The sequence below is a fragment of the Falco peregrinus genome, chromosome 1 (assembly GCF_023634155.1).
Source record: "Falco peregrinus isolate bFalPer1 chromosome 1, bFalPer1.pri, whole genome shotgun sequence".
Lineage (NCBI taxonomy): Eukaryota > Metazoa > Chordata > Aves > Falconiformes > Falconidae > Falco > Falco peregrinus.
In genome coordinates, this window is record NC_073721.1 from 75537666 (window position 1) to 75554533 (window position 16868).

A 16868-nucleotide genomic window follows, 5' to 3' on the forward strand; every position below is an offset into this window, starting at 1 on the left:
ATTAAGACTGTTTCAGGTGACGGAAAACTTACTCTATTTCAAAATAAATGTATTATTATTTCATATTGCTGTGAGAAATAGGACTCACAATATCTTCAGTCCTAGTATTATTGATGAAAAAAATCAATCTTTTGTAACATAGGCTTGAATGTACCACCACACGACCTAGAGCTGCCTTTGGTTCTAAATACCAGGTAAGAAACCATGCACTGGGAGAAGCTGTCCCCGTATATTTTTTTAGTAATACAAGGAATTACTGAATAACAATATTAATTTAAATAATAATATTAAGAAATAATATTATTCTTGACTATAACATTAACTAAATATTACAGTCACCTAAGATATATTAAGGTGAATTGAATTAATTTCTTGATTCCTCTAGTCTCAATTCATCTATAATGAAGATCTGAAAGAGGCATGGATATTTTTCATATTTGACTCCAAATATAAAACCAGACAGCATTTACCTAACAATTAGTGTATTTCATGCCCTTTTGCCTTATAAATATGAATTTTAATACACTCTTTGTGGAATCACCATTTCCACGGTCCTCCATACAACTGTACACAACATCATTCTATGTTGTTACATGTTATTGGGTTAGCATAGGCCAGACAAACTAAAGGAAAAGTGTAAAACTGCGCCTTATACATTAGAGGGTATAGTTTAACAACATAAAGAATCATAACATAGGGAATTAGATCTGGAATGTCTTTGAAGGTTTTCTGGATGTGTTTTCATATTGTATATTGACAGGTATCAGGACTAATATTTGTATGTGAACAATGTCTGACTTCCTGTACAGAGCTGCCTCGCTTGTATTAGCAGCACATTATATTTTATTAAGATCATATACCAGCAAAATTCTTAACTAAGCAAGTCACTGCTGTCATGCAGACAAAGCCACTCTACTGGTATAATGGTTTTAGAAGACATTGCTGGCAGGTCATGTGACAAAAAAAACCCCTGAAGTGACTCATGAACATTTGATTGCCCTTTTAGAATAAAATATACCCGTTACTTTATTTTCTACATGTTAAATTATCAAACCTATTAATTTGGTTTAAAGAGCATTTGCAGATGACAAAACACAGATTTTGAAGTAGTGAGCTACATTTAAAAAAAATATCTCTATACCAAGTAACATACTAGGCTCATGTAACAAAAAATAACTTTTATGTGAAATAAGAGATATTTAACATTGACACTTTACCTTTGCTCCTGGAATACAGCTTACCTAGATGTAATAGTGCTTGCTGACAATTCCCAAGAACGGAAAAATGGGACACAGGAAGGATACCTCAGTGTTCAAAAATACAAGACCCTGCATTCATCTTCCTTGCAGATACAGTCTACCAATTATCTCTGGGGTTCCACGTCTGCCTGTAGTAGTTGGTCCCTTTGAGTTTTTCTGCATTTTGGAGACTAGTCTGAACTAATAATATATTTATTTTGGCTACCAGGAAACTGTAAATAATGTAATTTTTTAGCTTGTTTTGCTGAGGAACAAGTCTTATGCAATTACACTGTGCAACTGCCACTCCTTTTCATAACCTGTTATTTTGGAACGTGCTGGCTAAATTTGGCCAAATTATTCCAGGGATTATTACATTCTTACAAGTTTATGGTTAGATAGAAGAGTGAGGCTAAAATTAGTGCTTCTGCTGAGAAAAGTCAGGCAAAGCTGAGCTGGTTTACATTTTTCTCCATGGCAGCTGGCCAACCAATGAACACCTGGGTACTGGGAAACTTGGCCTAGTTCTAGTTTAGCTGCAGCTTGTACCGTGCTTTGTCCATAGAGTAGGATTGGAAGAAAAGTGGTCATAGGGAACAGCTGAACTCATTGCAGTGAAGAGGAAAGTAAGAACTAGAATCATAGAATCATTTAGGTTGGGAAAGACCTTTAAGACCATAGAGTCTGACTGTAAACCTAACACTGTCAAGTCCACCACCAAACCATGTCCTTAAGTACCACATCTACACCTCTTCTAAATACCTCCAGGGATGGTGACTCAACCACCTCCCTAGGCAGCCTGTTCCAATGCTTGGCCACCCTTTCAGTGAAGAATTTTTCTTAATATTCAATCTAAACCTCCCCTGGCACAACCTGAGCCTGTTTCCTCTCATCCTAACACTGGTTCCTTGGGAGAAGAGACTGACACCTCCCTCGCTACAGCCTCCTTTCAGGTAGTTGTAGAGAGTGACAAGGTACCCCCTGAGCCTCCTTTTCTCCAGGCTAGACAACCCCAGTTCCCCCAGCTGTTCCTCATACAACTTGTTCTCTAGACCCTCCACTATCCTTGTTGCTCTTTGGACACACTCCAGCATCTTAATGTCTTTAGGAGACAAAGGACTCAAATCCATCGGAAAAAGTCTATTAATAGAGTTGCTCACTGAACAATTCAACAAACATGTTTTTACATTTCATTAATGATGGTATTCACAAGTAAAATAAAAAGCTCCCTAGACATACTGCTTCCCTGACATTGCCTGTCTCACAAGCACATCCCTACATACATGAAGCATAAACAGGAACAAAAGCTTTAAATCTACCATTCTAGTTCAAGACAGTACTTCATGCAGGAAAAGAGGAAGAACATGAAAGAGCAGTTTTTTTTCTCACCCTTCAAATCTGTACCAGCATCAGCAGAAAATACCTCCTATTCCTTGCTGCTTCATATATCCATGTGATGTCTAGGTATGTTCTTTGGCAAAGAATAACTCTGAGCGGTGTTTCCATTGCCTACATTATTTAGCACCTCCTCCTCCACCCTACTGAAATAAGGAACAAAGTAACCTCATCTCAAAAGGTGCCAAGAGTTTGTTTGAGCCTGACTTTGATCCCAGCATGACTAACCAAAAACGTGCTAGTGGTTCTCAGTTTTTGACAAAATAATTTACTGCCATCTATGAGCATTTTCTTGTCCATGCTGTTCATAACTCATGCCTCACATCCGTTACACTGCCAATTCAAAAAGACTGAAAATATCTTGTTGGATCTGACAAACCTCTTTGAAGAGGATTAAAACCTGTATATTATATATTTATATCCATTACATATAATTCCTTAGTGTATATGGTACACTGAACCGTTAGTGATACTTTGGTCCTAAACCTGATTTTTAAAATGTTTTTACTCACACAGAACTACCTTAAGTTAAGAGCAAGAAAAAAGAATGGGGACATTTGCTGGAGAAGACTTCATCCGTGCTCTCTCACTTCTCTGTCCCCTACTGTAATTAAGTCCCTTCTAGCAGAGACACACAGAAGTTCTCACATAAGACAACTAATTTAGTAGTACTGAATGAGAAATTGGAGATTAAGGAAATATGCACGTGTATAGGAGGAGGTGAAAAGTTGGGAGAAAATAAGCAAGAAAATGGTACAAAGTGCCTTGCTAATAGCAAGAAGAAAATACTAATTTTTGACAAATGATAGAACAAAAAAAGAACACTTAAGAAAAATTATCTTTAATTAAAGATGAGTACTTACCCTGCTTTTGACATCCTTTAGTTTGGGGAGTATTTCCAAACCAAATCCATCAGCTTGACCTCGTGTCCTATTCCCGCCATTCATGTAATTTCCAAAAGCCAGAATCAAACCTAAAATTTCCTTTACACTTGTCATGTTCAGCAAAGCCTGGAAAATGGATACTAGTCTGTAACTTCTATTGCACAAAAATTATGATAGCTAAAAAGTTTTTTTTTAGATTCTATTTTTGCTAGGGTTTTTGTTTCTTGTATGTTTTTACCCCTGTAGGGAAAGGAAGCTGAAATTGGTACAACAATCAAATATTTAGGAGAAGCATTTATTAAGACTGCATCTGCCTAAGATACTATGTTTAACTCAATCCATATGAAGCAAATTATGTGGCATCATATACTATGTACATGAAAAAAAGTTTAATGGAAGATTACTAAACATTCTTAATAGGCTTTAAAAGTCTTACAGATGAGGCGATTATCATGAGTTTGCATAATGCACAGCCAAATGGAGATGTGGGGGTTTTGCTGCCACTAAGTTCAACTGGGACTGTCACCTTCAGTCTGCTTCTCGTTGGTCCTGGACTCTGGAAATTCACATTTCTGGATCTATACTTAACACAGATATACCAGGGCTAAGGACTAAAGTACTATGCCTCAAAACAGAAATCTGGAAACAGTGGAGAATTAATAAATTATTTTAATTTACATATAAAGATATCTATATTGTCAATCAAGAATCTGAGGCCACAGGCCTAATTCTTAACTGTGTAGCCTTATACTACACATTAGGTAAATCAATTGTAGTGTGAGCTCCTCATGAGTAAACAGAGGGAAATACCACTTTCCCTATCTTATACAAAACTGATTTCCTTTGGAAAGGAAACATTAAGTAACTATTTTTGTTGTTAGAACATGCAAAGAAATCCAAGGGGTAGAGTACGGGTACTTTGTGGCAGTAAAGCTAATCAAAAGCTAATCTTCAAATTGGAAAAAAAAATTAAATACCCTTAGGTCACTATTTAATTTCTCTTTTAATTCTCACCTCATTCTACTTTTCATGTTTTATTTATTATAATTTAGAAAAACTTGTCTTTAGTCACTCATAATATAGAAGTCTTAGGTAAAGCTTTGTCAGGTACTAAAAAATCTGCTGTATTAGTACAGATACCAGAGGAAAGTAATAAGTTAATGAACATGATAGGCATCTATTGCTGATGGCATGAACAATGATATGCCAAAAAAAGTAAGTTTGCAAGGCCCTGTACTAAGCTACTCTGATATTTCTATTTTATGGAGATTATTACTCTACTTACTGTGCAAAGTAATAAAAATCTGCCATTCAAATAAAAATACATTTTCTATGTAGAGCATAGGCCATGATGCACAACTTGCCTTCCCTCTTTCGTCCTCTTTTCATTCTTAAAAAGCAGCTAAAAAAATAAATATATTTATTTTCTTGAAAAGCCAATAACCAGGCTTATCTTTCATCACTTATGGTTAAAAACCAAACAAACAAAAAACCAAAAACAAACAAAAAAAACCCCACAAAAGAAAGAAGCATGAATACTCTAAAATAAATTTATGTTTTTATTTAGCTTTCATTATCACTTACCTTGGAAACACGAGTTATGATGTCAACTTTCCGGTGCACTGATGTTATCCCTTCAGAAAAAACTGACTGGAAGATAATACACTGAGCTCGTTCTGTGAAGTTTGGGATCTGAGATAACTCATATAAAAATCTGAGGAAAATAAAGAGTATTAATGAATCTTTGTATTTCTTACCTGTGGGATACATAATGGATCAAAGCTGTAGTATCATGAAATATACATGCAGTCTTTCCTATTCTAATCAAATCTGACAGAATCTATAATTGTTATATTCTTTATTTTCAATGTGTTAAGAAATCGTATTGGTATCAAGAAAAAGGCAAGGCATTAATCGGTATCACATTAATCCATTAACCCCCTATCACAGCTGCATACTAGTAAACAGAAGAATCATAAACCTAGACCATAGGTTAAAAAAAAAAAAAGCAAGAAAAAGAAATGGCAAGAGCTAGAGAAACACTATCTATTTACTGTTTTCACTCATGTGTTTTTGCTTCCCTTAAAAATGTGCCCTGCAATACAGAACTCAACATATTCCTACAGGGTTATTTCATAATATAAAACGTCTGTCAAGAAATTTCTTCTGATGTTTAGCCTCAGTTTTCTTTTACTAATTTGCATCACACTTCCAATTATACAGCAGCATGGTTTATGGTAATGCACCTAGCCATGTATTTAGTTCTAAAATACTTGCAGATTATATCCCTCTTCAGTCACTGGTCAGCAAAGTTACTAATTCTTTATCTGCCCTTGTATATACACTTCCCTCATGAGTCTATTAAAGCTTTCTTCCTTTAACTCTTTGGTAAATAAAAATAAATAGAAGCATATTCAACAACTCCAGTTTGGATATCACAAAATGAAAGCATCCCAAAGGCATGAGTAATTCCTCGCTTTTCTTCAATTTAAAATTTAAGAGCTTGGCTGAATAATACAAGAAGCTTTTACATTTCTTCTAATAACAGGGTTTGCATAATTTGCTTTGTGCATTTTGAGTCTAGGATTTCAGTGATACAAATGCTTTCTTAAAAACCAGAAACAAGCTGTCTTCTGCTCCAATATCACTCAGAAACATTCTTCTTCTAATCTCCTGTCTACAGATTCCTTAGAGCCCCCTTAACGCAACACCATAAAGATATTTCTACCTCACTGAATTATGGGAAATTCTGTGAACCATTATTAGCTGGAATTCTTATTAAATTTATTTTAATTATTTAATGCCAATACATCGGATTTATCCAAATTATTTTTTTCATAATAAATATCAGCATCTTCAAATTAGCTTTATAAATTTCTCATGCATGCAATGCTTTGCTGAATACATAGTGACTGTCTAAAAAATCAGCTAAATCCACCTGTGGCTGGTGTGAAATACTACATTTTAATTGGAATATCATTTTTTCCCTTCTTTTGCTTTCTTTCCTGATGAAAAAAACTTATTGTGAGAGAAAGATTGGGAAGGCCCAGTTTGGCTCTTACACTTAAGCAGTGGGAAAAAAAGAAATGCCAAGCTGGTATTAATAAAAATGCTTCCTATTGGGAATGAATGGTATTGCCAGGAAAAAAAGAGGATACTTTGCACTTTGTGTGAGAGAAACAAAAGAAAGAAAATCCCAAACCGCTTCACTACAGTTCTAACATACATGTGTTTTAAAAGTTTAAATTTACAAAGTCAAATAATACATATTCTTGCTCTCTGAGAAGGGAACTATCTCCTACACTGCTGGTCATTGTAATACAGTATAATTGTGCGAGAGTTAAAAAAGCATCAGCATAAAAAGAAAATGTCTCTCCAAATTTTTTAATTCAAAGTATTCAATGTAGATATCCAGACAGAACATTTATAACTGAAATCTGTCACAAAAAGGATTCTTAGTGACTACAAATGTAGTTACTAAACACAATGTCATGACATGAATCTGTAGCTATCAAAGATAAACCACCAATTGAAGTGGACAAAACTTATGCAGACAACAGAATATTCCTACTTCCATCATTTTTGCAATTTTAGTCTGAGAAAAGTATGATTTTGACTTAAAGTAATAATGACATGACTGTGACATAGCTTTTTGATGGGTTTCTCACTACTACACTTCTTATGGCCTAAAGTAAACATAGAAAATTTCATCTCTGTGAGGTCCATTTTACTTCTCTCCTGCAGAAACTGTAAATAAAAAAAATGCTTTTACTTGAGAACTCCTTTATCATACCAGAATTTTGTAGTAAAGGGCTTGAAAGTACTTTCAAGGCATATCACCATGTTAGCGTAACAGAACATTCTTCTAGAAGATAGGCAAAGAAGGCTGGTTCTGTGGAGATAAACTATTTAACATTTCACCTCTACCCACACTTGAGGAATATAAAATTTAGAAATAATTTTTTGCGGAAAAAGGTGTATCCAATCCTGCAACCTTCTGAGTAAACCAGCAAGATTTAAGTTGGAGTCAAAGGAAAGCAGTCTTCAAAGAAAAGCAAATGGCATTACTTGGACAGCAATTATCAATAGCTTACTACTTCCTGAATTCAAACTACATACAAACCAGGAAGGCTTGGTACCATATTTTGCTACTATTTCCTTCGTTAGTATTTCTTTCACAGTAGAGAGGGCTTCACAGAGATTATATTCCAGCTAAAAGGGTCTTCTTGGAGACCAGCTAAAGCACCTGTATCCTGCTAGCAAAGCCCCAAATTGTGGCCAATTGTGCATATAAATCCTTATAATGTTAATTAATATTAGCATTTTAACACCTATTATCATGAAGCATAATTTAGGGGAGTACTGTCATGTTGGTGTCATACTTACAGTTTGTGCCAGCAATAGCAAATTTAACATGCTAAATCAAAATCACATGTGCAGGAGAGCATCAGTGATACCACTTAAAGCCTTCTATTTGTCTGGCAAAAGTTTTAAAAGGTTTTAAAGGTTTTAAAGATGGCAAAGGTTTCCTTTAGACTTTAGTGAATTCATGCCAGTGATTTCATTATATGAATGCCTACTGCTAGTATCTGCAACCACTTGACAAATGGTTTGGTTTGCACTTTTGTTCTGATCTCCACTGAAGAAAATACATAAGGCTTATGCCCTGTAACAAATACTTTCATTTGCACATACAAATTTAGTACTTTTCTGTCTTTAACCTTTTATGGAATTAATATGCATGGTACAGTACCAGCAAATCTCCACTTCTGCATTCAGGTTGACTTAGAGGCTGACAGGCAACAAAACCAGCAGCACCTGATCTACTGAGTTTTCAGTAAGTATGTTATTTTGAAGGTCCCATAAAATTTACATAACTGCATCATGAGCAAATTGTTTCCCCCTAGAGGCAACATTTTAAAAAGCTAGTTTTCTTAACCTATATGGTTTAATAATAGGGAAAAATTAGGATAATTAAGACTTGCAGAGAGAACACAAAGAGTAATAATTGATAAAAAGTAGCTTATGCCTTTGCCACTACTATTCCACTCTGAATGATCAGGCGTGACTGCTTAATTCACAGTTCTTTACTTATAATTATGGAACAATGATAGCATGAATCCAACTTCGTGTTTAATTTAGATCAACCTCTCTCCATTATAATTTACAAAAACAGACAACCTTTCATAACTCCAGTGGCTCTACAAGATTCATATTCCCCAGAACACAAAACACATTAATATTTATTTCACTCAGACATACAGCAAGCAGATTGCCAAAGATTCAAGCTCTGGAAAACATCAACTACTCACAATGTATTCTTATGCCCCAAGCCAATGCAATGAAAGCCATGGATATGGGATGCAAGAACAGACTAGTATATACACTTTACAGATATTTGTCTTCTTAATCTTATTGAAGAATGATAGCCACTCTTAATCAAGAACAAGCATGATAGTCTCATCTCCCAACACTAACCTATTCCCTAGTGGACAGTCAGAAATGAGTATTTTGCTGCCTTGTGTTAGAAGAAAGAGAAAAAAAATAATTCTGCCCTTCACCAATAACATTTTAATGGAAAAAAAAAAAAGGCAAGAAAAATTTAATACTTCTGACATCAATCAATTACATATTATCTCTGGTGTTTCAGCTCTCCCTCACCATACCCTTTCTTACGTGAAAGAGAGCAGAAAAAAAAACAAAAATAGAGAAGACTGAAAAGGAAGCAAGATGGCAGAGAGGCCTCAGGGCAGGAAACTATGCTATGATTAGAAGAGGATGGAAGTACAAAGGGAAAAGTAGCATAAGACAAACACCACTGGTAGGCTAAAATCTGAAATCAAATGTATACACTAAAATGAATTTCAGAATTTCAGGATCAGACTAAGAAATCTGATCTTGTGATTTTCACATTGGTCTAAGGTTCTTCTGCAGCAGAAGGAGCAACACTTTTTAATCCTTACATTTGTCACTGCCCACAACAGTTGCAGGATATGAACTGTGGAATCAGCCTTGTAGGGCTTCAAACAGCATGACCAGAGTGTGCAGGTCACAGGACTCACCAAAAGCCTCTGTGCAGCTCTTTCAAATAATCAACAACCAAAATCAGTCTGGCCCTGCTTTATGTCACATTAATTTAGCCCTAAAAGCTCCAAGGGAAGGGTAAGTGTTTTACAAATGTGAGAATGGAAACAGAAATTTTTATTGATTCAAGGCTATGTATTTTACCAGTTCTGGTGGTCCAAGTTGATGCAGTAAAATCTGTCATGCCTGAAAAAAGTTATGTGATAAAGGCAACCTACATCATCCCTTGAAATACACAGAAACTCTAAAAATTAGCTACCAAAAATTATGTCTCAAGATACCTTTAATATATCAGCAAAGGACCATACCATATAATGATAAAATATTACAAAAACATAATCTTACTGTTCTGGTTTATCCAGAAGCTTCAGTTCCTCTTCTTTTGAAGTCTGATAATATTGCTTGATTTTCTCCAGTTCATCCTGTTGTGCTCTCTAAGTGAATTATGAAGTAATTAATAACAAATTAATAAATTACAAATTTACCTGTTTGTCTGCAAGTAACAATTATATTTTTTATTGAGAAACATTTAGACTATGCAAAAGACTAAGGCTTAAAAATCCAGGATAAATTTCTTCAGTACCTTGCAGTGCGATTTACTGCCAATGGCCACAAAGCAGAGCATCCTTGTAGAACACAGCACTGCAAAACTTGATATAGGATCCTTCACAGTTTAGGTCCGAGAGGTAGCTCTGATATCTCTACAGCCAAGTGTAAATGTATTCTTTCATGCAACTTCAGAGTTACACAGTTCATGAATGCTACATACTTAGGCTGCAGAACAATTTGGGTAATGACAGCAAAGCACTAGCCTTACTTAACTGTTTCAGCCACATACAACTTTAATGAGAAAAATTCAGCATGTTAGCACAAACCAGGCCTTAAGTAAGGACAGTATTTTTTAGGTAGTTCAGGAGAGAACACTGCTAGATGTTATGCTTTTTGTTACACTTTAACCTGATTCCAAAGGCACTCCACTGATTTATAATTTCTGACATTTAAGCCAGTAAGAGAAATAAGCATGTCAGAAGATATTTTTTTGTTACCTGTTTTATTATATTTACATTCCCTAAAGACTTTTTCTATATAATGTCTCTTGTATAAAATGACAACAGAAAATAAAACTTCACTTATTCTGTGTCTGAAATACTACAGTGATTAACTACAGCTTTGCCCCAGCCTACTTACGTTTTCATATAGTGCTTCCAGTGTCTCCAGATCTACTACGGAGTCATCAACACACAGGATAGCTGTATAGAATACAATCACAAATTAGATGCTAAAAAACATACTTGAGAATTCAATTCTGTTTCCTGAGAAATGTACTAAAGAGAGCTGACCTAGCTAAAGGACATATTTGTACACAGTTAGTATTTTCTTATTGTCAGCATCTTATTTTTGTTCTGACTTCAAGTCACAGCACTCACACAAGAATTTACTATAAATGCAGAAGAACAGAGCTTTACTTTTCCCCTTCACTATATTCAGCAGACAAAGCTATGACCTGCCAGGTACCCAGCTGATTGCGTAGCTGGCCAGGCAGGAGAATGTGACAATTGATAAAAGGCAATGAGCAGCACAGATTTCATGGTAGTTCATAAGGCTGGATAGGAAGGAATTCAGAGCTAGGGTGTTCAGGTCTCCCTATGTGCATGGGAGATCAGGGAGATCTGCTTGTCTTGGGGCTAGCAATCTTGGGAAGTAGACAGATAGACACACTTGTAAGATTTGCAAGTTGCAAATTTGCAAGCACAAAAGACTGTGCTATAGATTTTTAAGGTATTTTCACAGAGCACTCACGTTTGAGTTATCTTTATCCACTAGAAGACTACTCACATGACAATTTCCAGGTAAATACTTTTAACGTCACACAGAGACGCCTAAAGTATACTCTTCAATGATTAATTATGCCTCATTACCAAAAATGAAAAGTCTCAAAATGTTTCCTACCTTAGTTCCAAATGTTACTACATATGGAATATATGGCATTAGGTGTTTCCAACATTTGCAAATCTGTTAAAATTTAGGCAATTACAATTACAATTTAGGCAATGTATTTTTCTTTTGAAAACTAAATAGGATTGGTCCACAGCCCGCTCTAATTGCTCTCTAACGTTAAATTCCAATAAGCTGAGATGCACAATGGAATATAAATAACTTTGGATGCCTAATTTTTCTGAAACTACTTTTTCATCAAGATTCATAATAGGACTGAGCACAATTTCTGAAATCTTGACTTCTGTTTAAATGTTACTGGGAACATTAAACCCAAAAATGTTACTGGGAACATTAAACCCAAAAGAATCAAGCTTAAGGTCTGTACCAATTTTCCACATAATCAGTGACTCATCATTACTTCATACCTGATAACTTTTGATTTCAACTGTATTATATTTCTTCAAAGGAAACTTGACTGCTTGTGAATTTAGAAGATTGTAAAAGCTCTTGCTGCATTCTCAATCCATGTTTGAAAGGGGCAAGGTACACATCTTTAAATAATTATTTAAAAGTAATAAGCTTTCGCCTGCTCTTCCACCTACCCCATGATTTTACATTGTGAAACTAACCAGCAGGCTAGTAAATTTTCTCTGTGGCAAGCTAATTAATTTTATTAAAAGGTCCAATGACATCTAGAAAGCTTTAACATTTTTCCTGTCAATTATGATTCCATCTGTTGACATTACCTTGGTTAGACGTAAAGAATTATACAGAAGAAGACAGTATCAGTGAAAAAAAGCAGTTTCTCCAACTATTAATCTTTACAGTAGGACAAAAATAAAAAGCTCAAGAGTGTAACCAAATATAAAGCCCCAACAACAGAGCTTGAAAAAAATCTTTGTTTAAGGAAAAATCATCAGGGATGGAACCTATGAGATCATCTGGTGGATCTTACAAGATGGTTCCATGAGTTGCATTATAGTCTGTATTACGCAATGAAATTTCAAAAGAACCTAAGAGATTGGAAAATCTATTGGAAAATTGGTTTTACAGTCCAATAGATATAACTGTTAAGATTTTAAAGTATGCATATTGAGGTAAAAAGCTTCCTTTTGTGGTTTCATTTTCATCCTATTTTGAAATATTCCAAAATCTGCTTAGAAGGAGAAATCTTTTTTCAGAGTTGTCTAGAAAAGCAACTTATTTGAGGTAATTTGAAGTTGTAATAGAAATGTAAAACATGTAAATAATTGTACATTTTTAAAGATACAGAACTATTACAATGAGAGGAAACAGTTTGCAAAAAAGAACACTTTAATAAGAATATCAAGATTTGTACATCTAACTAATTATCAGGCAGAGATTCGTCACAAAACCTGCTCCAAAATCACAAAGTGGATTTTAATGCTTTATTTCCTTATCCATGTTTCTGTACTCAACACCAGCTCTAAGTAGTCAGCATTGTTTTGAAGTGACACGATAAAGGAAAAAAAAATCGAGTTTAAACTAATAAAATACAATCTGATAAATGAACACATTTTTAAGAGAATAAATAATAACCAGTGTTAGAAGACATTAACATGGATTAGTTTCTCTTTCGGACAAGTACATGATTGTATAAAAGTACCAAGAAAATATTTTCTGATTTAGTTGTTATACAACCTGTCCTGCTGTCATTGGCAATGTCCATGCAGACAGGCTGCAGTTAAAAATCCAGCCATACTACTCAATTCAATGATAGCTGGACATCTTAGGATGTAGAGACACACTCTGAAAAAGCCAGAAGTACGGCCAAAATCCACACAGGCTCTTTTACATGTAATTTAATATATTTATCTTTGCCCTTATATCTTTTTTTGATTCAAACTGATAAAACTTAATGCCATACACATTTGGTACAGAAGACAAAAACCCAAAACATGTAAAAATATGAAGATCGGTCCATTTCATGAAAAAAAGAAGCATTGATTTTGAAAAGCTGGAAGAAATCGCCAAATTCACAGGTGTCTTAGTATTCTTCATATTCTTAAAATACAGCATGTGCAATACCTTCACAGTATGTTGTGTAAATGGAATTGGGGCAGCTGAAAAAACCCATTACACTAGATCAAAGAAACTAATTATTTTCCTTTTCACTTAAGAGTTACAAAGAACTAAAGCTTCTTAATTTTTCTGTGAAAAACAAACTGCCGTTTTAAATGTATGTATATTAATGTTATTAAAATGAATAAAACCTTGGCATGTTTTTCAAAATGCTCTTCCTGATACAGTGAACCTACATGTTTTTCAAAATGCTCTTCCTGATACAGTGAATCTAACCATGACACTTTACTGCATTAAATCTTACTATATTAAGACTCACATAAGTGTAAGTAATAATGGTGAAGTATCATAAATCTACAAAAGAGGCTCCAAAACAATTAATAGCTATTACAATATCAACCATCATTGGTGGTTTTTACTTTTATCTTGCTTTCTGGTTAGCTGTCTTCCTTACACTGTCAGTTCAGTTAGAATATTTCACCTACACCTCACAATATGTCGAAAGGAAGTAGACTCATGCTGTGAAAAGCTGGTAATTTTATTGGGTTCCTCTACCTTTAAAAAAATCTGTTACTTGGCCAAGTCTGGTTTCTGAGATCCTTTTTTGCAGGGAAATTGAGGCAAACATTTTTATGTGGCCTATGGTGTCTGCTCACAACAAGAAGAATTTATATACACAAGGATCATTAGTGCAGGGTTGCACCCATTAGGATATAATAACCGTCAGCTAGGACAAAAAACAGATCAGCATCATGCATTCAAACTAACAGGCACACATAAAAATACTTGCCAACTACATTTCACATAGTAAGAGGATTTCTTGGAATATAAACTTGTACCAAAGGTTTTTAACAGACTCACTTTTTAAAAATTAATCTAACTGTAAAAAACAGATTCCCTACTGCACAGATTTTTCACATCTTCTGTTTTATCACTTCAAAAAAAACCCCAAACAACCCAAAGAAAAGCTGAGAATTTAAAGCATACTGTGTGCAGTCTACATATGACTATAGAACTTAGATGTTAAATATGAAAAAGATATTTCTCTTGTCTTGACCAGCTTAAATACCAACAGTCTTAAGGCTGACTGATATACAGCCTCCCTCCTACTAAACACATTTTGGTTAAATCAGGATTTAAGTCCTGCTGACAGAGCTTACATATACTCAGCGTATCAAACCACTTAATGTGACAATTAAACTATGAAATATGAAGAAATCACCTTAACTGCTCCCTAATGATAAAACAGAAATTTGTTATTTAAATAAAAAGAGCTTGCCAAAGGTACATTTATTTGACCTGGAAGTACTTCATTGTTTTATGTAGTACATTCTGCTGAGTAAGGCTTGATTTCATGGGAACATGAAGCCCGTCACTGGGAAGTTTAAATTAAATTGTGACCGATCTAGTCAATTAGAAGCAATTGTTAAATACAAATCCCTACTTGACAAAACTGCCTAAATTATCCAAATCACTCTGGTTTACTTCTGACAAATTGATACGTAAACTTATTTAAAGGTTTTCTCCAGTATTTAACTATCACACAACATAAAAACCATTAAAAAATACATTACAAATAAGCACCACAGGCAAAATGTATGTTTAGAAGACTAAGCTCGCTCAACTCCTGCAAGAAGTCATGAGCAAAAGACTCTGGCACTAATGTTAACCTACCCACATCAGGCTGGATGCCCAAGACAGATTCATAAAAACATATGTTGTGAATTTTCCAGAACAAAGAAAGTATTTTTTTTAAGAAAATTGTTTCCCAACTTCTGAGATGGGTATGCAGCTATCTCTACAATTCATGCATAGCATACAGTATATATAGAATGCATACATGTAAGAGTCTGTGTAGGTGGAAAAGTCACACAGCTTTGGAATGACAGTTTTTAAACCTTTACGATATACACATATATCCTGCAAAATAGTTTAGTTGAAACCCCAATAAACATCTTTTCACAGAGTGCAAGTAAGAAATATTCCAAAGCATCTATCTTTATCCAGAAGTATTTCCAAATTATAACAGAGAAAGGAACTGTGAAACTATTTGTGCTGCATGATATGGTTAAAACCCAAACTGGGATTCAGAAATTCTGAGCACACTAAGGTCTGCAGCTTAGAGTTGCTTTAGAATAGTTTGCCTTCTACATATAAAACTTAATCTGTCAGATGCTAAGGAAAGTGCCTGGTTAACAACGATATGTTCTCTAAAGTTTAGATGTGCCATAAACCACAACCTGCACTAAGAGAATGCAACCTATTTATAGAACTTCTATGGCCTCTCATTAGAGGAAGACCACACAGAAATCCCAGGATGATTAGAAACATAATACAGAATTAGAATGATTATTGGACTGATCATCAGTCTGGGGTGAGTTGACCTGCTGTTCACATTTTTCCATTTACTCCAAGGTGCTGATAATGGAGGGTATATCACAAAGTTGGAGAAGACTGGGCAAGCACTTTCCAACTGGTTGACTGACATCGTACAATAGTATAACTGTGTTCTTTCTAGAAAGTTGGTTGGTCTGCTCCTACAATGTCATGCAAAAAAACTGATGCAGAGCGGCATGATAGTTATTTGCGTTGCTCACCATCAGAATATCATTATTGTGACATTATAATAAAAATATATTCCACATTTGAGGAACAACCAAAAGAACTCCCCAGTAATGACGGCGAATCTACAAAAGCAGATAGCATGACCTAGGCTTTTTAACAAAATCCGTTCTAACTCAGCCCCGTCTAAGTGTGATCAAATACATTTCTCTAATATTTTCAAAGCTTAATGTGCCTCTGCATAGATAATTTACATTGTTGGTGAACACAAGAATGTTCAAAATGCATAACGTACCAGGTCCCCGTATGTGCTATTACGGGTTGGCCAGTGCTACTCTGATTTAATAAATGGAGTCTCAGACATTATATTTAATTGCTTAAAATCTAGGAAAGAAAAAACCCACCAAATTAGCATTAGAAATAGTCTCAATGCCAAGGATCAGCATTAAATTCTCCCCTTTGCCATATAGGCTAAGCTCTGTCAGCATTGCAGCGTTACAGCATTAAAACTCTTGCCAGGGTAAATGTACTAGAAAAGCCTGCAGCTGTTCTGCATGGAGTAATACGGTACTTTATTGACATAAAGAGGGCAATAAGCTATACAGTGTGCAGCTAGTGTGATCTACCATGCCTCATAGACTGGGACCCACCAGCATGTGGGACCATCTAGTTAATACGTCCTGATGGAAACTGGGGTATTAATACAGTGAACTGTTTCAGCAGC

The 16868-nt window shown here is 35.0% G+C and overlaps 1 protein-coding gene across 1 annotated transcript in view; it reads right to left on the minus strand.

Moving 5' to 3' along the window:
- The window catches only part of FMN1 (formin 1), a 148155-nt gene that overhangs the window by 63350 nt on the left and 67937 nt on the right, over window positions 1–16868 (minus strand). Inside the window, exons 7-10 of the mRNA XM_055813279.1 lie at window positions 10790–10851; window positions 9947–10035; window positions 5102–5231; window positions 3497–3643 (exon numbers count right to left, since the gene is read on the minus strand). Of these exons, the coding sequence (XP_055669254.1) occupies window positions 3497–3643; window positions 5102–5231; window positions 9947–10035; window positions 10790–10851 (428 nt within the window). The remainder of the gene's footprint in view (window positions 1–3496; window positions 3644–5101; window positions 5232–9946; window positions 10036–10789; window positions 10852–16868) is intronic.